This window comes from Symphalangus syndactylus, chromosome 8, assembly GCF_028878055.3.
Source record: "Symphalangus syndactylus isolate Jambi chromosome 8, NHGRI_mSymSyn1-v2.1_pri, whole genome shotgun sequence".
Lineage (NCBI taxonomy): Eukaryota > Metazoa > Chordata > Mammalia > Primates > Hylobatidae > Symphalangus > Symphalangus syndactylus.
The window spans coordinates 68,214,001-68,236,679 of record NC_072430.2 but is presented as its reverse complement, the minus strand read 5'-3'; the positions used below and the strand labels follow the sequence as shown (position 1 = coordinate 68,236,679).

The window sequence follows — 22,679 nt, the reverse complement described above, 5'->3', positions numbered from 1 at the left end:
TTCTAGATAGAGCAATCAGACAAGAGAAAGATATAAAGTGCATCCAAGTTGGAAAGGAAGAAGTACAATATCCTTGTTTGTAGATTATATGGGCTTATATTTGAAAAAGACTGCAAGAAAACTATTAGAACTGATCAATTCAATAAAGTTGCAGGGTACAAAATAAACATAAAAAATCAGTAGCATTTCTATATGCCAACAGATCAACAATCTGAAAAAGAAATGAAAAAAATAGAATTGGTACCAAGGTAAAGGGGCATTGCTGTAAGATACCTGAGAATGTGGAAGTGACTTTGGAACTGGGTAACTGGCAGAGTTTGAAACAGTTTGGAGGACTCAGAAGAAGACGGAAGATGAGTGAAAATTTGGAACTTTCTAGAGTCTTGTTGAATGGTTTTGACCAAAATGATGATAGTGAAGTGGACAATGAAGTCCAGGCTGAAGTGGTCTCAGATAGAGATGAGGAACTTATTGGAAGCTGGAGTAAAGGTCACCCATGCTATGCTTTAGCAAAGAGACTGGTGGCATGTCGCCCTTCCCCTAGAGATCTGTGGAAATTTGAACTTGATGGAGATGATTTAGGGTATCTGGTCAAATAAATTTCTAAGCGCAAAGCATTCAAGTTTTAACCAGGCTTATTCTGAAAGCTTTCAGTTGTATGCATACACAAAGAGATGGTTTGAAATTGGAACTAATGCTTCAAAGGGAGTAAGAGCGTAAAGGTTTGGAAAATTTGCAGCCTGACCATGTGGTAGAAAAGAAGATAGCATTTTTCTGAAGAGGAATTCAAGCCAGCTGCAGACATTTGCATAAATAGTGAAGAGCCAAGACAATGGGGAAAATGTCTCCAGGGCATGTCATAGATCTTCATAACAGCCCCTCCCATCACAGACCCCGAGGCCTAGGAGGGAAAAATGGCTTTTTGGGCTGTGCCCAGAGCCCGGCTGCTCTGTGAAGCTTCAGGGCTTGGCACTCTGTGTCCCAGATGCTCCAGCTTTAGCTGTGGCTAAAAGGGGCCAAGGTACAGTTCAGGTCATTGCTTCAGAAGATGCAAACCCCAAGCCTCGGTGGCTTCCACATTGTGTTGGGCCTGCAGGTGCACAGAAGACAAGAGTTGAGCTTTGGGAACCTCTGCCTAGATTTCAGAGGATGTATGGAAACACCTGGATGTCCAGGCCAAAGTCTGCTACAGGGGCAGAGTCCTCATGGAGAACCTCTACTAGAGCAGTGCAGAAGGGAAATGTAGGGTTGTATGTGCCACACAGAGTCTCTACTGGGACACTGCCTAGTTGAGCTATAAGAGGGCCACCATCCTGCAGACCCCAGAAAGGTAGAACCACCAACAGCTTGCACCATGTGCCTAGAAAAGATGCATGCACTCAACATCAGCTGGTGAAGGCAGCCACAACAGCTGTACCCTCCAGAGCCATAGGGACAGAGCTGCCCAAGGGCGTGGGAGCCCACCCTTTGCATCAGCATGCCTTGGATGTGAGACATAAGAGTCAAAGGAGATCATTTTGGAGCTTTAAGATTTAATGACTGCCCTGCTAAGTTTCAGACTTGCATGGGGCCTGTGGCCCCTTTGTTTTGGCCAATTTCTCCTATTTGGAATATGGACATTTACCCTATGCTTGTACCCTCATTGTATCTTGGAAGTGACTATCTTATTTTAGATTTTACAGGCTCTTATGTGGAAGGGACTTGCCTTGTCTCAGATGAGACTTTGGACTTGACTTTTGAGTTAATGCTGGAATGAGTTAGGACTTTGGGAGACTGTTAGGAAGACATGATTGCTTTTAAAATGTTAAAAGGACAAGAGACTTAAATGTTCTTAATACTTATTTGTTTTTAATACAAATATATATATTTGTATATATTAATACTTAAATGTTTTTAATACTTAGTTTCTACATTTGGCCTTTCATATTTAAGCTTTTAATACATTTGTAATGAATTTTTGAGAATTGTGTGAAGCAGAGATACAATACAATTTGGAATATTTCATACAGATATTCAATCATTCCATCATTTACTGAATAATAACTTTCTATCTCCAAAGAACTTCAACAACATCTTCATCATAAATCCAATAACTATTCGTCTATGAAACTTTTTCATGGCTATTTTATTCCTTGGTCATTTTATCTACCCCTGTACCACTATCGTATTGGTTTAGTCTTGAGATTCCCTATGGCAAGCACTTCCCACCTTATTCTTCTTCCTCTTGGGGAGTTTAGCTATTCTTGATCCTTGACCCTTGACCCTTCCATATAAAATTAAAATTTTACTTTTCAATCTCCATGAAAACTTTAGTTGAATTTTTATTGAAGTCACATGAAATACGTAAATTTGTGGAAAACTTTTTTTACAGCATTGAATATTCCATGAATATCTGAATATCGGTGTATTTATTTGAGTTTATTATTTATTTATTTAAATACAGGTGTATTTAACTTGAGTTTTATAATTTTCTTTATGCAGTTCTATACAGCTCATTCATATTATCTATTATATTTATCATTTTTCTATTATCTATTATCTTTTAATCTATTATCTATTTATCTATTATCTTTTAATTTTTGACGTTATTATAAGTAGTAATTTAAAGTTGTATGCTCTATGTTTTATATGCTGAAATTATATTGAATTTTAAGTATTTAAGTTATATTTGCCTATTTTGATAAGTGATCTTCCCAGTTTTAAAAAATCTCCTTTTAGATTTTTTGAATTTTCTATATGAAAAAATAATCTAATGTACAGATAATGACAGTTTTGAGTTTTATTTCCTAATCCTCACACATTTTGTTTTTCTTATCCCCCTGCCACGTGCTAGGTTCTCTATTAAAATGCTTTAGGGAAGCAGTGATAATAAGCATCGTTGACTTTTCTGTTGTTAAAAGGTAATTCATGTATATTCCAGTTTCAATAATGATATTTGCTCTAGGCTTATGATAGGAACCTTAAACAATTAAAGAATATCTATTTTATTACTGTTTGTTGAGAGTTTTTCCATGAATGATTTAAAAATTGTATCAAATGCCTTTATTCTCAATCTATGAAAATGATCATATCATTATTCTCTTTAATGACATTTTAGACTTTTTGATGATAGACAAACCTTGAAACACTGGAATACAAACAAGTTGGTCATGATCTATCTTACATACACGTTGTTTGATTCTTGTTTTTTTTAGAGATGGAGTCTTGCTCTGTTGCCCAGGCTGGAGTGCAGTGGCGCAATTTCGGCTCACTGCAACCTCTGCCTCCCAGGTTCAAGACATTCTCCTGCCTCAGCCTCCCAAGTAGCTGGGATTACAGGCATGTGCCACCATGCCCAGCTAATTATTTTTAATATTTTTAGTAGAGATGGGGTTTCACCGTGTTAGCCAAAATGGTCTCGATCTTGTGACCTCGTGATCCGCTCACCTCGGCCTCCCAAAGTGCTGGTAGAATCTTTAAGGATAATTATATGTATGTTCTCATAACACAGTTTAGCCAATAATTCAGCTTTCCTATACTGTCATTCTCTGATTTCATAATAGAAATTTCTGAGATCATAAAACAAATTAGGCCACATTATTATTATTCTATAGTTTGATATATCTGTTTCCTGAAAGTTCAGTAAAACTTGACTGTAAAATCATCAGAGGATGTTTTCTCGTGAAGTTTCAAGTATTAACCCAAAGGCTTTCTACTTACTCCCAGTATATTTTTAGTAAATTATATTTCTACAACTTTCATATTTAAGTTTTCACATGTATTGGAATAGACCTCTTTATAGTAATTTGATTATCTCATTTTTTTCTTTGGATTTATGGTTATGCTTCTTTATTTCTAATATTATTTAACTGTCCCTTCTCTGTTTTGTTCCTTGTCAACTTCACTGTATTAGTATCCATTGTATTCCTCTTTCAAAGAAGAAACTTGGTTCCACTGAGTTTCTGCTTTGTATGTATTTTTATATTCCTTTAATTGCTGCTGTGTATAATTTTATCTCACCTTCTACACTCCACAGGTTAGTCTAAGAGGCTATTATTTGTAATCTTACTTATAAAGTTGAATGTTTAAAATTTTCAAGCACTTTTTTCTTTCCTAATATCAGTATTTAAGGTTATATATTTCCATGTATGGATAATTTTGCTGGACTTTATTAAGGTTTTTTCTTCAATCACTGTAATTTTCATGTTTATTTAATAAAACAGATAAAGTAAACAATGATGCTGGCCTAATTCTTTTTCTAAAGAAAGTAGTAGAAGTCCCAGTAGCTGTTTTAAGTTTAGTTTTCAGCTCTAATGTCCAGATGGTGTTTATAGTACTTGATTGTATTATACACTCCTGATCCTCAGTGAATGTTTTCAAGATTTGGAATCTAGTATTTTAATTATTATTTATTTGTGAAATTCAGTATAATTTCTTCTTTCACTCTGTAGAATTTTTTTTAGCATTTTCTAACTCACGGTGGATCTTGTTATCTTTTCTTTATTGACTTTTAGTTTATTATATTTATTTTTGGAGAACATAGTCTATATTATATCAACCCTTTAAAAATTTTTGACACTTGAATTATAACTATAGAATCATACATTGTCAATTTCTATAAATGTCTCATGATTGATTTAAAAATGTGTATTCTCTAATTGTAAGGTGCAATTTATACATGTTAAATGAATGAAGCTTGTTACAAATATTGTTCAAATATCTTGTCTCTGGACTCATCAACACGTCTGAAACATGTTTTCATATCCTAGAGTTATGAAGGACTAGTAAAATTTTCCCAATTTTAATTTGGAGGTGACATATTTTAAGACTATTTTAATTATGCATAGAATTTTAGAATTCTGTTGGCTTTCAGGTGAATTTAATCTTTTATAATTATTTGATGACTTTTGTATCTTAAAAACACACTTTACCTATAGAGGTTATTGCATTTGAAATTAATACTGCTACCCGTGAGCCTAGATCGCGCCACTGCACTCCAGCCTGGGCGACAGAGCGAGACTCCGTCTCAAAAAAAAAAAAAAAAAGAAATTAATACTGCTACCCAGCTGTATTTTGGTTATGCTGTTATATCTCTTCCTATCATTTCACTTTGGTGCTTTTCAGCTGAGGGTGATTTTGCTCCCCAGGAGACAAGTAGCCATGTGTAGAGATATATATTTTCTGTCACATCATGGGGAGGAATGCTATTGGGTAGAGGCTATGGATGCTGCTAAACATCCTACAATAAACAACATAGCCTCCCACTATATATAGAGAGAGACTTTTCAGGTGTAATTAAGGTCTCTGATTAATTGACTTTGAATAAAGCAAGAGGGAAATTATCATGGATGGGTCTGACATAATCAGTTGAGATCACAAAAGAGGGTTTGAAAGTCAGAAGCAGAGAAGTCTGAGAGATGGTATACTTTTGGCCTTAAATTAGTTGTATACCATGTCGTGAGGATGTGACCACATGGCTAGGACTTGAGGGTGGACTGAGTGTGTCCCTAGGCAAAAAACGATGCTTTAGTTCTATAAGGACCATGAAATTAATTCTGTCAACAATTTGAGAGCTTGGAGGAAGACTGAGCCTCAAGTGAAAGTGCCACTCCAGCCAATACCTTGACTTCTGCTTATTGAGACACTCAGCAGAGGATGCAGCTAAGACAGCTGGACTACTAAGTCAGAGAAACTGCAAAATAAACAAATTCATGTTGTTTAAGATATCAAATGCATGTTTTAACGCACCACGTTTGTGATAATTTTTCACATAGCACTAGAAAACTAATATATTTAATTTTTAGGCTTGCTTATTACTTCATGAAGAGAGACACAGCAAAAGAAAATTTACAAGAAAATTCAATGACTAACTGTGAGATAATTAAGAAAGATTTTTTGTTTTTTTTTGTTAAATTTTAATGTATGGTTAAATATTTTAATAGTTCTTTCCAACTACAGAAACAAGCCATTCTTATATAATTCTTATATAACACAGACACAAACAAAAAAGCACATAAAGAAAATGTGGTAAATTCACATTAAGTATTCACCTGAAATAGTTTTGAGGTAAAATGCTGATATCCATCACAGTTGTTATATCCAAAGGAACAGGAGTGAAAAATACAAATGGAGGGTCAAAAAATAACTCTGGTGATTTTACTTCTCCAGTAAGACATAATATTTTATAGCAAACTGGAATATTATTTAAAAGCATAGGAATATCTGCTGTGTATTTCCCAGGACAATCTAATGAAACAAATTTTTAAGGGTATTTTAAATTAGTTAAAACACACAAAAAATTTACATAGCTGAACTATTACTAAATTTCAAAATGTACAATGATGTTACAACTTAATGGGATGGAATAAATTACCCAGAAATTAGATTTAGCTTGCCGAAGAACTTAAGACACGTAATGAGGTGTTGCAGAAAGAAAACTATTTTAAAGTACAGCTTGATTACAAATGGAGCAAGTCTCTTTAATGTAGATTTTCATAATTTGGAGAAAATAAATATACCCCGGGAAAACAGTGCAATCGAACATTTAAAAATTGTTTTCTCTGTTTTAATAGAAGCTTCCCAGGCCTTTAAAATATGCAGTATGAAGATGAGGATAGATCATTGCCATAAGGATCCCAGGGGACTACTGAGAAAAGGAGGTCCTGAGATGAAAGGAATGTGCTGTATCCCAAATTTTTAAATTTAAGAAATACTACCAGGGTTGACTGGACAATTTTACCTGGTAGGAAACGACAGGGAATTCCCATGCCATAGCTTAATAAGAGAAAAGGTAGTTTGCATTAGAGAGCAGGGCTCAACATGGGAAGCTGAAAGTTATTTTCTGGGGACAGTTTCCATCACAGCAAGTGATCAATACCCTTTCACACCGAAATCTCTAAGCATAGTGTGTGGTAGAGAGAAAAGAGTGACCCAGTGATTGTGATTTCAAGCTGGTATCTTAGAAACCTCAAATGGGACACCAGTGCACCTTAGCAAAGATTGGGGCCATCAAGGGTATCTTCAGAGCAGAAAATGACGGTGCACTGGGTGATGCAAGACCATGTTCAAAAGTGACACTTAGTGCTAGAAGCAAAAGCAATGGACTCATTGAAATCATCAGCCATACTAGTGCTCTCCGTACTGAAGGCCATTACTTAATCAAATAAGCCATTAACCTGATCAAGTAAGTAGTCTAGGGTTCTTGGAAAAAGGGAGGCAGCTGAAGAGGAAAGCAGAGGAGGAATAGAAAAACAATGGGCTCCCTACTAATAATGACAAATGAGTACTGGAAAGACTATGTGAAAAATTTAAATAAATTACGTATACTTTGAGCTGATAAAATAAGCTATAAGAGAATGTATGTATTTAAAACATTACAAATCTATAGGGAAATGATGGTTTCATTTCATAAATTTGATGTTGTTAAACTTATTTTGGGGAGAAAAAAATAATTTCAGAGTTAGGGAAGGTTTTAAGACGTACTGAATTCCGGATTTTGAAAGGCCTACTTTGAGATTATTTCAGAATTTCAGACCTTTTAAAGGGTTCTAGGGTGATAGAGAAGGGGATTCTTTGTATAACCTCAGACGATTGGAGATTCAATCATACCCCTTTTTAAGCTGAGAGTGTTTTCTCTCTCATCTGAGATGTAATTTATAAAGGCATTTTAAGCACGTTTAATTCTTAAGAGTTAGGTTGTATTAGCCAGGCATGGTGGAGTGTGCCTCTAGTCCCAGCTACTGGGGAGCCTGAGGTAGAAGAATCCTTTGAACCTGGGAAGTAAATGTTGCAGTGAGCTGAGATCGCACCACTGCACTCCAGCCTGGGCGACAGGGCGAGACTCCATCTCCAACAACAACAACAACAACAAAAGAGTAAAGTTGGGAGCCTAATAAAGGAAACCACAGGTTTGACTGCTAGGACCCAATGCGTATTGAAGGAAAAGTCCAATGGAAGTGTTTCTTATTGCCTTCTAGATTGACCAGTCCAGTCCATTTTATCTGAGTATAAATGTTGACAGGCACATAAAGGAGAAGTTCTCAACAGAAAAATGGATGCTAGGTTCAGCTGGAATAGCCTTTGTGCTATTTCTTCCAAACCAGAATATGGAAGAAATGGAGACAAAACTAGAGAAATACATAATAAAACTTAATTATTTTTACTAAACAAATTTCAGAATGCAAAGAATAGTTGATATTTTCTATCATATTTTCAGAGATTTAAAGAGAGGTAATAAAAAGATTAAACATTTTTAAACCTACTAATCATAATATGCTATGAGATGTTTCTCACACACAAAGCTAAAATGATTATACAATGCCATGCTGATAGATATAGTAGAACATCAACTTAATGCAACACAGTGCTAATAGAATATTATTGAGAGAGAGAGAGAGCACTGCTCAATGAACTCTCTAATAAGCCTAAAAGCTGTAATAGATTCTTACCCTGCTTGAAATTCTACTGATAACTGAGCCAGTTGTGGGTATTTTATCTAGATTACCACATGTGTAAAACTTAGTGTCCTCGGAATTTGGGTATTGTATAAGTCTAATAAAATGAAAAACAGATTACATTGCACTATAGTGCTGAATGTGATAAGCAGAATTCAGAGAACGTTCCTCAAAAAATTAAAAATAGAACTACCATATGATCCAGTAATCTCAAAGGAAATGAAATCAGTATCTCAGATATCTGCACTCCTATGTTTATTGCAGCAATATTCACAATAGCCAGATTATAAAAGTGTCCATTGATGGATGAGTGGATAAATAAATTGTGATGTATGTATACACAATAGACTATTATTCGTTCATACAAAAGAAGAAAATCCTGACCTTTGCAAAAAAAAAAAAAAATGGTTGAACCCAGAGGACATACTTGTAAATAAAATAAGCTAGACACTGAAAGGCAATTACTGCATAATCTCAGTCATGTGGAATCTAAAAAGTCAAACTCATGGAAGCAGAGTGTAAGGCATTGTCTTCTAGGGGCTTGGGAGTGGGGGAAATGGGGAGATGTTGACCAAAGGGTACAAACTTTCAGTTATAAGATGAACAAGTTTCTGGGGATCTAATGTACAACATCGGTGATGATGGATATGTTAAGTAATTTCACTGTGGCAGTCATTACACAATGTATACATACATCAAATCCTCACATTGTACACCTTGAATATATACCAACTTTGTCAATTAAATAATGTAACATTCAAAAATGAGATTAATAAAATTGCATTATTTATAATTATTCAAATTAAAAGAAATAACAAATAATCTAAATTTCTCTATACATAATATAACAATTTAATATATGAAGGATAAATTGAAAGTATAACCACAAATATCGGAGAAAAGATCTTACTTGGACAGAAACTTATGGAAACATTATACTTTTCATTTGGTCGTAGAATCCCATTCAGTACACTGAACTTGAATGTGCCATCTTTGACAAGTTTGCCAGTATTACTGAGATCCAAAGTCCATGTCACATGGCGTTTGGTAATATTATATAAAACAAGATTCTGCTCACACACAAAAAAAGACAAAAAAAAAGGTTAAAAATTATAGCATGCAATATAAAGTTTAGTTGCATTACCATCTCAATTTGATGAGCCTATATATAAATTCAAATGATTAATCATAGATAAAATGCTTTAAAATGACATTAGACAAACAAAGTGGTTTTTAGTCTGATGAAACTGTTCTCTATTGCACTGAAGAGGTAGACACATTATTCCATGCATTTTTCAAAACCCAAAGATCTTATGTGAACGTAAATGTATGTAAATCAAAAACAATCAACCCAGCTGTAATACAGTGCATCACAGTCTGTAATCCATCTTGGAATGTTGATACACTGTCTTACAAATGTGTGAAATAACCTCATTGAATGTAGTTAGGGTAGGGAGAAACTGACCTCAGTAACTTTGAAAAACTGTGTTTTTGACTGAAAGCTACAAGTCTAAAGAGTAAGAATTGTGTATGACTCTAGGTGATAAACGTGTCAGCTGTTTTAATAGGCTACAGGTTAGAAATTCTGACACTTCTTTATTTGAAATTAGGATTAAAACATAAATAAATAAATGTAAAAAATGGGAGGCAGATTTCTCATTGTCAGAGAAATTAGTCAAAAATGAGTAAGAGAGAAAGATAGGAATGGACATTGTGGTGCTAGATTAGAGGTATCAATCTGAGCTGGTGTTAGATGGAAGTATGGATAGATAGAGAGAGAGAGAGAGACATATATAAATAATTAAAGGTATATGTGTATATGTGGATTAGTATATATACACATATTTCCTGACTCTATTTGTTGAAAAGGCCTAGAACCTGTGAAACTGCAGTAGCAACTCATATACACAGACTTAGACCTTGGTTTCTAAATATCATTCTACAATAAAAAGTACTAGGGGATCTTGGAGAAATGTTGATTTTAGAGCTGGAGCAAGTAAAACAAAAGATGAGCCTGGAACATTTGGTAGTACCACTAGCTAAGAAAATACTTCAAAATCACAATGATGGGAGCCTGTCCAAGGACCAACGTAAAAGAGCTTATAATGGCCAAAGCAGAAACAATTTTAGCAACAAAATAAATAATGTAATATTAAATTATAACTGAAAGTATAAAAATAAATATGTGTGTGTTCACGCTGACATATTATGTAATAAAATAAATAAATAGGGAGAGGAAATAATCTTTTTTAAAGAAAATTTCCAAGTAATATATGTAATATATAAGTAGAGCTTAACCTCCTACCACTTGATTGTAGGCTAAAATTGATCACACACTTCCAAAGGACAGAGTATGGAAAGTGAAAAACAGTAACTTCACAGTGGAGAAACCTAGCAGATATCACCAGTAATTAGTTATTTTCATATCATGTATTCCTTTATATGATGTGATAAAAAATTATTTCACCTTGGTAACATTCTTCTCCAAAACCCATGGAAAATAAAAACTCAGTCTAATCAGGTGAAAAACACCAATCTTAAATTAAAAGACATTTTCAAAAAATGCTGGACAAATACTCTTTAAAATCGTGAAGATAATAAAAAATGAGCAAGATTGCGAGCCTGTCACAGGTTGGATGAGACTAAATGCAATGTGCTATCTTGGTTGGACCCTGGGACGGTAAATGGACATTAGTGAAAAACCACTGATTTCTGAATAGAGTCTGTTGTTTAGTCAATAACGTTGTACTAATGTTAATTTCTCATTTAAAAAAAAGTGCCCTATGGTAGTGTAAGGTAATGTTAGGTAAAGTTGGGTGAAGGCTATCAGAAATTCTCTGCACTACTTTGAAACATTTTAGTAAATCTGAACATTATGGGCTGGACTTGCATGCAGACTCATCTTTCCAATGTAACCTGCTATTAAAATAAAACTATCAACCAGGTTTTGTCATTAACTTTACTCTTCAAATATTTGAAGACTATAGAATGAGCTGTATAATTATCACCACAACAAAATACATACCTCATTTCTTTCTAAAGCATGATTGATTTAAAACGTATAGGATAAACAATGAGCCATTTCTTTTCCCCAAGCCTCGAAGTACTCAAGCATCTATTTAGCTCTAATATTGGTATATCCTAACTATAAAAGGTTAATTTACACATTCTAAAGAAAACAACATGTTTCAATACAGAAAGTGAGCACAAAATCATATCAGCCATTTGAAGCTTAATTTTTGTCATTTTAAAATGAGGAAAAGTTATTATACTTCCAAAATACTATCTACCTTCTATATCTTATAATTCTGAGAAATGAACTGATACAGTTATCTATAAAGAAATATTGGTTAATTTGTTCAGTATGTTTAGTGTTATTTTTTCTTTATATTTTTGTCAAAATGATATACGTATGCAGCTTACACAAAAAGTTCAAAATGCTTGTTTAAAAGCAGTTGTCCCACCCAAATTCCTCTTAATCAAAAGTTATGCTTCCCAGACACAACCAATTTTAGCCAATTGTGATTTGAGTTTTTATCTAAATGTGATGCCAATATGGCTTATGTTAGTTTTTTATTGCTGCCATAAAAGATTACCACAAACATAGGGACTTAAGAAAACACAAATATATTATTATATATCACAGTTCTGTAGATTCGAAGCCCAACACAAATACCATTTGGCTAAGATCAACGTCTTAGCAGGAACTGTGTTCTTTTCTGAAAGCTCTAGGGAAGAGCCCATTTCATTGCCTTTTCTAGTTTCTAGAGGCCAGCCGCATTCCTCAGTTGGTGGCCTTCTTCCTCTATGTTGAACACTGCATCGCTCTGACCCTTCTGTCATCACATCTACCTCTGAGCACAGTTAGAAAAGGTTCTCTGCTTTTAACCACTCATGTTATTAGATTGGGGCCACCTAGACAATTCAGGAAAATCTTCCCTTCTCCGAGTCCTTTACCATAACTACATCAGTAAAGTATCTTTTGTGATATTAAGGTCATGTATTCACAAATTATGGAGATTAATACTTAAGCATCTTTGGGGCCATTATCTGCCTGCAGCATGAGTATTTTATGGTTTATCAGCTTCAGATATTGTCTTTTGACTGCCCACTAGGAAAGATGAAGCCTCAGCTCATTGGTACTACCTATACTCCTCGCTCCACTTCCTATTTTTGGATATTCATATTTTTAAAAATTCTTTCATTAGTCAACTTGGTAACTTCAAGCAAAATATATATATCTCTTGTTTTTCTTTTTCTCTGTACTTTAGACAATACCCTTTAATTACCCACTATGTAAAATGAATTTTATTCTTTATTCCAAAATCCTTAAACCTTCTGTCAAATTAACCTTCCATAAACATATTAAGTCTTTTCTGTACCATATATCTTATATATTATGACTGCAAATATCATTCATGGGAAGTTTAAATAGAAGATTAGAGTCACGTTTTTATTTCTCCATGGGGCCAATGTCCCCTTTCTCCTCAAAAGAGAGAATGCTATTGGTGTCTAGATCTTCTTTGCTTACATTGATTGAATAAAATTTCAATGATATAAAATAATCTCACATTTATGAAGGTATTGTTTTTATCTGAAATCCATTAAATTCAGTTAATTAAAGTTGCCTTTCTAGCCCTACACATAAGGTCTTTGTATCCTTGAAGTTCTATTCGAAGTAGTTTTCTTGACTTTTGATACTTTAAAGTCACATTTTAATTTCAGTAGATCATTTATTGATCTCTAACTATAATTTTATATAGCACTCTGCTATTTTTTTATTAATGCAATGCTAAATATTCTCTCCATACAATTTTTCTTCAATGCTATAAAGGTTCAAAATTGGTTACAGGTATAGCAATATATAAGACGAAAAGGGGCAGTGCAAATACAAATTTCTATAATGTGTGCTGAGCTTCTTTTTTATGCATGTCTCTCTGTTTTCCTTCCTAATTAGAAGAGAGGCAGAGATATCCTGTAAGAAAAAATAGTAACTTAATATAGAAGCTACTTTATTATTATTATTATTATTAAGATTTATTATTGCCTCCTAGCACATTTTCTTTTATCTACGGAATATATTTCATATTAATTTAAATCATAGCTTCCATTTGTATAAGGAGAATTGAAAATTTTAATTATATTAAAATTATTTTAATATTCTTATTAATTATATGCATATATGTATTTATAAATAGCTGTATATGTATTTGTATATTTTGAAAATTACTTTGAGAAATTTTATATGTAAGTTTTCTGAAAATGCCAGTATTCTTGCTCCAAATGGCATAAACAATTGGGGAGAAATTAATCATAGGGAATAGTTCATATCACTCTTGCTTATGAATAACCAACTTAAAAAACTAAAATTCATAATCATGAAAATAATTGTAAACTGTATCACTTCTTTATACATACCTGAGTTTTTGTGACCTTGTTATTAGGATTCATCTCATGTAAAGGGATTTCAAATACAAACTTAGTACTAGATAAGTTCAATGGTGATGGCAATGCTGTGAGAGGAACATAAATATACTGATAAAATGTCAACAGATATAAGCCCATAGGTACTTCTTAGTATACTTTAAAACATAAAACAATAATAAGATTTGTTTCTATATATTTTTATATTCCCAATCAGAAAAGAAAATAACATTTAAAAACATTTCCAAAATATCTTGGTTTATTGAATTAACAAAGTTCCCTTTTGTGGAATTTTTTTAATGGTAATGAATTATAAGTAAAATAGGAAAATTATCCTTGAGATAATAAAAAAGATGATACTGAGCTAAGAAAAAAGTAAACAAAGTTAAAATGATCTCTATACTAGAGTTTGAACAACACAGAAGTGAACAGAAATGCAGAAGGAAAATTTATTGGAATACAGAGAAAATATATAGCTGGCATAGCATGTAACATTTCCTAGATAAAACAAGAAAAGTCTGGGAGTAAATGGCTGGTCTGTGGAAGATTAAGAAAAGGGGTAAATTGCAGGGGTGGAGCCAAGATGGCCAAATAGGAACAGCTCTGGTCTCCAGCTCCCAGCCCGAGCGACACAGAAGATGGGTGATTTCTGCATTTCTGCTTGAGGTACCAGTTTTATCTCACTAGGGAGTGCCTAACAGTGGGTGCAGGACAGTTGGTGAAGCGCACTGTGCGCGAGCCGAAGCAGGGCGAGGCATTGCCTCACTCGGGAAGCACAAGGGGTCAGGGAGTTCCCTTTCCTAGTCAAAGAAAGGAGTAACAGACGGCACCTGGAATATCGGGTCAGTCCCACCCCAATATTGCGCTTTTCCAATGGGCCTGGAAAACGGCACACTAGGAAATTGCATCCCGCACCTGGCTCGGAGGGTCCTATGCCCACGGAGTCTCGCTGATTGCTAGCACAGCAGTCTGAGATCAAGCTGCAAGGCAGCAGCGAGGCTGGGGGAGGGGCGCCCGCCATTGCCCAGGCTTGCTTAGGTAAACAAAGCAGCCAGGAAGCTCGAACTGGGTGGAGCCCACCACAGCTCAAGGAGGCCTGCCTGCCTCTGTAGGCTCCACCTCTGGGGGCAGGGCACAGACAAACAAAAACTCAGCAGGAACCTCCACAGACTTAAATGTCCCTGTCTGACTGACAGCTTTGAAGAGAGTAGTGGTTCTCCCAGCATGCAGCTGGAGATCTGAGAACAGACAGACTGACTCCTAAAGTGGGTCCCTCACCCCTGAGCAGCCTAACTGGGAGGCACCCCCCCAGTAGGGACAGACTGACACCTCATTCGGCCGGGTACTCCTCTGAGACAAAACTTCCAGAGGAACTATCAGACAGCTGAATTTGTGGTCTCACGAAAATCTGCTGTTCTGCAGCCACCGCTGCTGACACCCAGCCAAACAGGGTCTGGAGTGGACCTCTAGTAAATTCCAACAGACCTGCAGCTGAGGGTCCTGTCTGGTAGAAGGAAAACTAACAAACAGAAAGGACATCCACACCAAAAGCCCATCTGTACATCACCATCAGCAAAGACCAAAAGTAGATGAAACCACAAAGATGGGGAAAAAACAGAGCAGAAAAACTGGAAACTCTAAAAAGCAGAGCACCTCTCCTCCTCCAAAGGAACGCAGTTCCTCACCAGCAATGGAGCAAAGCTGGATGGAGGATGACTTTGACGAGTTGAGAGAAGAAGGCTTCAGACGATGAAACTACTCTGAGCTTCGGGAGGAAATTCAAAACAATAGCAAAGAAGTTAAAAACTTTGAAAAAAAATTAGAAGAATGGATAACTAGAATAACCAATGGAGAGAAGGGCTTAAAGGAGCTGATGGAGCTGAAAGCCAAGTTTCGAGAACTACGCGAAGATTGCAGAAGCCTCAGAAGCAGATGCGATCAACTGGAAGAAAGGGTATCGCTGATGGGAGATGAAATGAATGAAATGAAGAGAGAAGGGAAGTTTAGAGAAAAAAGAATAAAAACAAATGAACAAAGCCTCCAAGAAATTTGGGACTATGTGAAAAGACCAAACCTACGTCTCATTGGTGTACCTGAAAATGACGGGGAAAATGGAACCAAGTTGGAAAACACTCTGCAAGATATTATCCAGGAGAACTTCCCCAATCTAGCAAGGCAGGCCAACATTCAGATTCAGGAAATACAGAGAATGCCACAAAGATACTCCTTGAGAAGAGCAACTCCAAGACACATAATTGTCAGATTCACCAAAGTTGAAATGAAGGAAAAAATGTTAAGGGCAGCCAGAGAGAAAGGTCGGGTTACCCACAAAGGGAAGCCCATCAGACTAACAGCTGATCTCTCGGCAGAAACTCTACAAGCAAGAAGAGAGTGGGGGCCAATATTCAACCTTCTTAAAGAAAAGAATTTTCAACCCAGAATTTCCTATCCCGCCAAACTAAGCTTCATAAGTGAAGGAGAAATAAAATACTTTACAGACAAGCAAACGCTGAGTGATTTTGTCACCACCAGGCCTGCCCTAAAAGAGCTCCTGAAGGAAGCACTAAACATGGAAAGGAACAACCGGTATCAGCCACTGCAAAAACATGCCAAATTGTAAAGACCATCAAGGCTAGGAAGAAACTACAGCAACTAACGAGCAAAATAATCAACTAACATCATAATGACACGATCAGATTCACACATAACAATATTAACCTTAAATGTAAATGGGCTAAATGCTCCAATTAAAAGACACAGACTGGCAAACTGGATAAGGAGTCAGGACCCATCAGTGTGCTGTATTCAGGAAACCCATCTCACGTGCAGAGACACACATAGACTCAAAATAAAGGGATGGAGGAAGATCTATCAAGCAAATGGAAAACAAAAAAAGGCAGGGGTTGCAATCCTAGTCTCTGATAAAATAGACTTTAAACCAACAAAGATCAAAAGAGACAAAGAAGGCCATTACATAATGGTAAAGGGATCAATTCAACAAGAAGAGCTAACTATCTTAAATATATATGCACCCAACACAGGAGCACTCAGATTCATAAAGCAAGTCCTGAGTGACCTACAAAGGGACTTAAACTCCCACACAATAATAATGGGAGATTTTAACACCCCACTGTCAACATTAGACAGATCAACGAGACAGAAAGTTAACAAGGATATCCAGGAATTGAACTCAGCTCTACACAAAGTGGACCTAATAGACATCTACAGAACTCTCCACCCCAAATCAACAGAATATACATTTTTTTCAGCACCACACCACACCTATTCCAAAATTGACCACATAGTTGGAAGTAAAGCCCTCCTCAGCAAATGTAAAAGAACAGAAATTATAACAAACTGTCTCTCAGACCACAGTGCAATCAAACTAGAACTCAGGATTAAGAAACTCACTCAAAACCACTCAGCTACATGGAAACTGAACAACCTGCTCCTGAATGACTATTGGGTACATAATGAAATGAAGGCAGAAATAAAGACGTTCTTTGAAACCAACGAGAACAAAGACACAACATACCAGAATCTCTGGGACACGTTCAAAGCAGTGTGTAGAGGGAAATTTATAGCACTAAATGCCCACAAGAGAAAGCAGGAAAGATCCAAAATTGACACCCTAACATCACAATTAAAAGAACTAGAAAAGCAAGAGCAAACACATTCAAAAGCTAGCAGAAGGCTAGAAAAATGAGAGCAGAACTGAAGGAAATAGAGACACAAAAAACCCTCCAAAAAATTAATGAATCCAGGAGCTGGTTTTTTGAAAAGATCAACAAAATTGATAGACCGCTAGCAAGACTAATAAAGAAGAAAAGAGAGAAGAATCACATAGATGCAATAAAAAATGAAAAAGAGGATATCACCACCGATCCTACAGAAATACAATCTACCATCAGAGAATACTACAAACACCTCTATGCAAATAAACTAGAAAATCTAGAAGAAATGGATAAATTCCTCAACAAATACACCCTCCCAAGACTAAATCAGGAAGAAGTTCAATCTCTGAATAGACCAATAACAGGTTCTGAAATTGTGGCAATAATCAATAGCTTACCAACCAAAAAGAGTCCAGGACCTGATGGATTCACAGCTGAATTCTACCAGAGGTACAAGGAGGAACTGGTACCATTCCTTCTGAAACTATTCCAATCGACAGAAAAAGAGGGAATCCTCCCTAACACATTTTATGAAGCCAGCATCATCCTAATACCAAAGCCTGGCAGAGACATAACCAAAAAAGAGAATTTCAGACCAATATCCTTGATGAACATTGATGCAAAAATCCTCAATAAAATACTGGCAAACCGAATCCAGCAGCACATCAAAAAGCTTATCCACCATGATCAAGTGGGCTTCATCCCTGGGATGCAAGGCTGGTTCGACATAGGCAAATCAATAAATGTAATCCAGCATATAAACAGAACCAAAGACAAAAACCACATGATTATCTCAATAGATGCAGAAAAGGCCTTTGACAAAATTCAACAACACTTCATGCTAAAAACTCTCAATAAATTAGGTATTGATGGGACGTATCTCAAAATAATAATAGATATCTACGACAAACCCACAGCCAATATCATACTGAATGGGCAAAAACTGGAAGCATTCCCTCTGAAAACTGGTTCAAGACAGGGATGCCCTCTCTCACCGCTCCTATTCAACATAGTGCTGGAAGTTCTGGCCAGAGCAATCAGACAGGAGAAGGAAATAAAGGGTATTCAATCAGGAAAAGAGGAAGTCAAGCTGTCCCTCTTTGCAGATGACATGATTGTATATCTAGAAAACCCCATTGTGTCAGCCCAAAATCTCCTTAAGCTGATTAGCAGCTTCAGGAAAGTCTCAGGATACAAAATCAATGTACAAAAAGCACAAGCATTCTTGTACACCAATCACAGACAAACAGAGAGCCAAATCATGAGTGAACTCCCATTCACAATTGCTTCAAAGAGAATAAAATACCTAGGAATCCAACTTACAAGGGATGTGAAGGACCTCTTCAAGGAGAACTACAAACCACTGCTCAATGAAATAAAAGAGGATACAAACAAATGGAAGAACATTCCATTCTCATGGGTTGGAAGAATCAATATCGTGAAAATGGCCATACTGCCCAAGGTAATTTATAGATTCAATGCCGTCCCCATCAAGCTACCAATGACTTTCTTCACAGAATTGGAAAAAACTACTTTAAAGTTCATATGGAACCAAAAAAGAGCCCTCATTGCCAAGTCAATCCTAAGCCAAAAGAACAAAGCTGGAGGCATCACGCTACCTGACTTCAAACTATACTACAAGGCTACAGTAACCAAAACAGCATGGTACTGGTACCACAACAGAGACAGAGATCAATGGAACAGAACAGAGCCCTCAGAAATGATGCCACATATCTACAATTATCTAATCTTTGATAAATCTGACAAAAACAAGAAATGGGGAAAAGATTCCCTATTTAATAAATGGTGCTGGGAAAACTGGCTAGCCATATGTAGAAAGCTGAAACTGGATCCCTTCCTTACACCTTATACAAAAATTAATTCAAGATGGATTAAAGACTTAAATGTTAGATCTAAAACCATTAAAATCCTACAAGAAAACCTAGGCAATACCATTCAGGACATAGACGTGGGCAAGGACTTCATGTCTAAAACACCAAAAGCAATGGCAACAAAAGCCAAAATTGACAAATGGGATCTCATTAAACTAAAGAGCTTCTGCACAGCAAAAGAAACTACCATCAGAGTGAACAGGCAACCTACAGAATGGGAGAAAATGTTTGCAACCTACTCATCTGACAAAGGGCTAATATCCAGAATCTACAATGAACTCAAACAAATTTACAAGAAAAAAACAAACAACCCCATCAAAAAGTGGGCAAAGGACATGAACAGACACTTCTCAAAAGAAGACATTTATGCAGCCAAAAAACACATGAAGAAATGCTCATCATCACTGGCCATCAGAGAAATGCAAATCAAAACCACAGTGAGATACCATCTCACATCAGTTAGAATGGCCATCATTAAAAAAGCAGGAAACAACAGGTGCTGGAGAGGATGTGGAGAAATAGGAACACTTTTACACTGTTGGTGGGACTCTAAACTAGTTCAACCATTGTGGAAGTCAGTGTGGCGATTCCTCAGGGATCTAGAACTAGAAATACCATTTGACCCAGCCATCCCATTACTGAGTATATACCCAAAGGACTATAAATCATGCTGCTATAAAGACACATGCACACGTATGTTTATTGCGGCACTATTCACAATAACAAAGAGTTGGAACCAACCCAAATGTCCAACAAGGATAGACTGGATTAAGAAAATGTGGCACATATACACCATGGAATACTATGCAGCCATAAAAAATGATGAGTTCGTGTCCTTTGTAGGGACATGGATGAAACTGGAAAACATCATTCTCAGTAAACTATCGCAAGGACAAAAAACCAAACACCGCGTGTTCTCACTCATAGGTGGGAATTGAACAATGAGAACTCATGGACACAGGAAGGGGAACATCACACTCCGGGGTCTGTTGTGGGGTGGGGGGAGGGGGGAGGGAGATATACCTAATGCTAAATGACGAGTTAATGGGTGCAGGAAATCAACATGGCACATGGATACATATGTAACAAACCTGCACATTGTGCACATGTACCCTAAAACCTAAATTATAATAAAAAAAAAAAGAAAAAAAAAAAGAAATGGGGTATCTGTAAAAATACTCACTGCATTAGAGAAGATATTATAATCTACTGGAAAAAATCTATACTTCTTGAAACTTACCTCTAAGATAATTGTAATTCTTAATGAAAACTAAAGGGTATCACCAGCTTTTGAAAAAATAAGTAAATAAAATAAAAACAATTTCCGATCCTAAAAATGTATGTATCTTACACGTGTCTTTATTATGCCACTGAAATTAATGGATGATTTGACAGGGGGCCAGGACATGTGGGATAGGAGAAAGTTGTGGATGGTGTTCATCCTTATGTTACTCCCAAAACCTGTCATGTGAAATCCTAAAAGAGACAATGTTACCAAAGATACATAAAAAGTGACACATGCAATATTGTCTTTCCATTTACAATTGTCAACTAGGAATAACCAGTGAAAATAATATGTTGACTACACCTTTAAAAACAAAGCATTGTTTTGGCATATTACTTCACCACTTAGAGAGCCTTATTTCATTAAAACAAATAAGTTATACTCTGCCTATCACAAATTTTATAGAATCATTTTCTGAAGAAACCAAACCACCTAAGATTAAAGATCACAGACTAATTTCTGAGACATACTTCCTAAAATTAAAACATTCATTAGTATCCTGATTGCCAGTGATATAATATTTAATGATAAAGCCAGCCTTTTGAGAGGTATTAATAAACATGAGCAAACAGTCAAGGGTCAATAGATATTAAAGAACTATTCAACATAAAAGAGAGACATAAAAGAAGAAATAATTCAGTAAAAATAGTGAAAATGTAGTCAACAGAAAAAAGTCAATGAAATCATATTATAATTAGAAATAAAAGTTATTATTTTCCAAAAATAACAGGCTATAAATAAAGAAATAATTAGTAAATACTAAGAACTCTCGCTAGTTTAAAACTGCCAAAATAATATTTTAAGATTTAGAAAAGTCAAGTAAGAAATATATCGGGAAATACAATAAAAAGATGAGGAAAATGGCAACAAGAGAGACTGCCAAAGATAATAAATAAATATGTATATACATATATATACACATATATGACATAATCCATAAAGTTTAAAATCCAACCAATAGTAATCTGAGAATATAGAAAACGATGATAGAAAATTTTCAAGGAAATAATTTATGAATGCTTTGTAGAACTAAAGGACATGAGTTCCCCATTTGAAAGAACACAAAAATGTAAAACAATAGTAAAGATCAAAACCTGTGGGTTATAGCAAAAGCAGTGCTAAGAGGGAAGTTTGCAGCATTAAGTGCCTACATCAAAAAAGAAGAAAGATCACAAATTAACAACCTAATGTCACACCTTAAGGAACTAGGAAAACAAGAACAAACTGAAGCCAAAATTAGCAGAAGAAAAGAAATAAAGATCAGAGCAGAGCTAAATGAAATAGAAACCAAAAAGCAACAAAAAGCATTAACAAAAAGAAAAGCTGGTTCTCAAAAAGTGTTTAAAAAATGGATAAGCTATTATACCAGCTAGACTAACCAAGAAGAGAGAAGATTCAAATAGACACAATCAGTTATGAAAACAGAGACATTACAACTAATATGACAGACATGCAAAAGATCATCAGAGAGTATTATGAGCAACTGTACACTCACAAACTAGAAAATCTAGGGGAAATGGACAAATTCCTGGAAACATACAACCTCTATGATTGAACCAGGAAGAAATAAAACTCCTGAACAGACCAATAATGAGTAATGAGATTGAATCAGTAATAAAAAAAAATCTACCACCCAAAAGAGCCCACGACCAGTGAATTCATAGCTGAATTCTACCAAACATACAAAGAATTATACCAGTCCTCCTAAAACTATTTGCTGTAAGAACTGGAACAAGACAAGGATGCCAGCTTTCACACTCCTATTCCACATATACTGGATTCCTCACCAGAGCAATGAAGCAAGAGAAAAAAATAAATAAATAAAAGGCACCCAAACTGAAAAAGAGGAAGTCAAACTATCCCTGCTCATTGATAAAATCTTACATCTAGAAACCTTTAAAGACTCTACCAAAAACCTCTGAGATTTGATAAATGAATTCTGTAAAGATTCAGCATACAAAATTAACATACA

General features: G+C 35.6%; 1 protein-coding gene across 1 annotated transcript in view; it reads right to left on the bottom strand.

The window, feature by feature from the left end:
- Positions 1–22,679, bottom strand: part of LOC129487942 (cilia- and flagella-associated protein 47) — a 477,840-nt gene that overhangs the window by 334,453 nt on the left and 120,708 nt on the right. The window contains exons 23-25 of the mRNA XM_055289494.2: positions 13,851–13,945; positions 9,343–9,502; positions 6,030–6,225 (exon numbers count right to left, since the gene is read on the bottom strand). Coding sequence (XP_055145469.1) covers positions 6,030–6,225; positions 9,343–9,502; positions 13,851–13,945 — 451 coding nt within the window. The remainder of the gene's footprint in view (positions 1–6,029; positions 6,226–9,342; positions 9,503–13,850; positions 13,946–22,679) is intronic.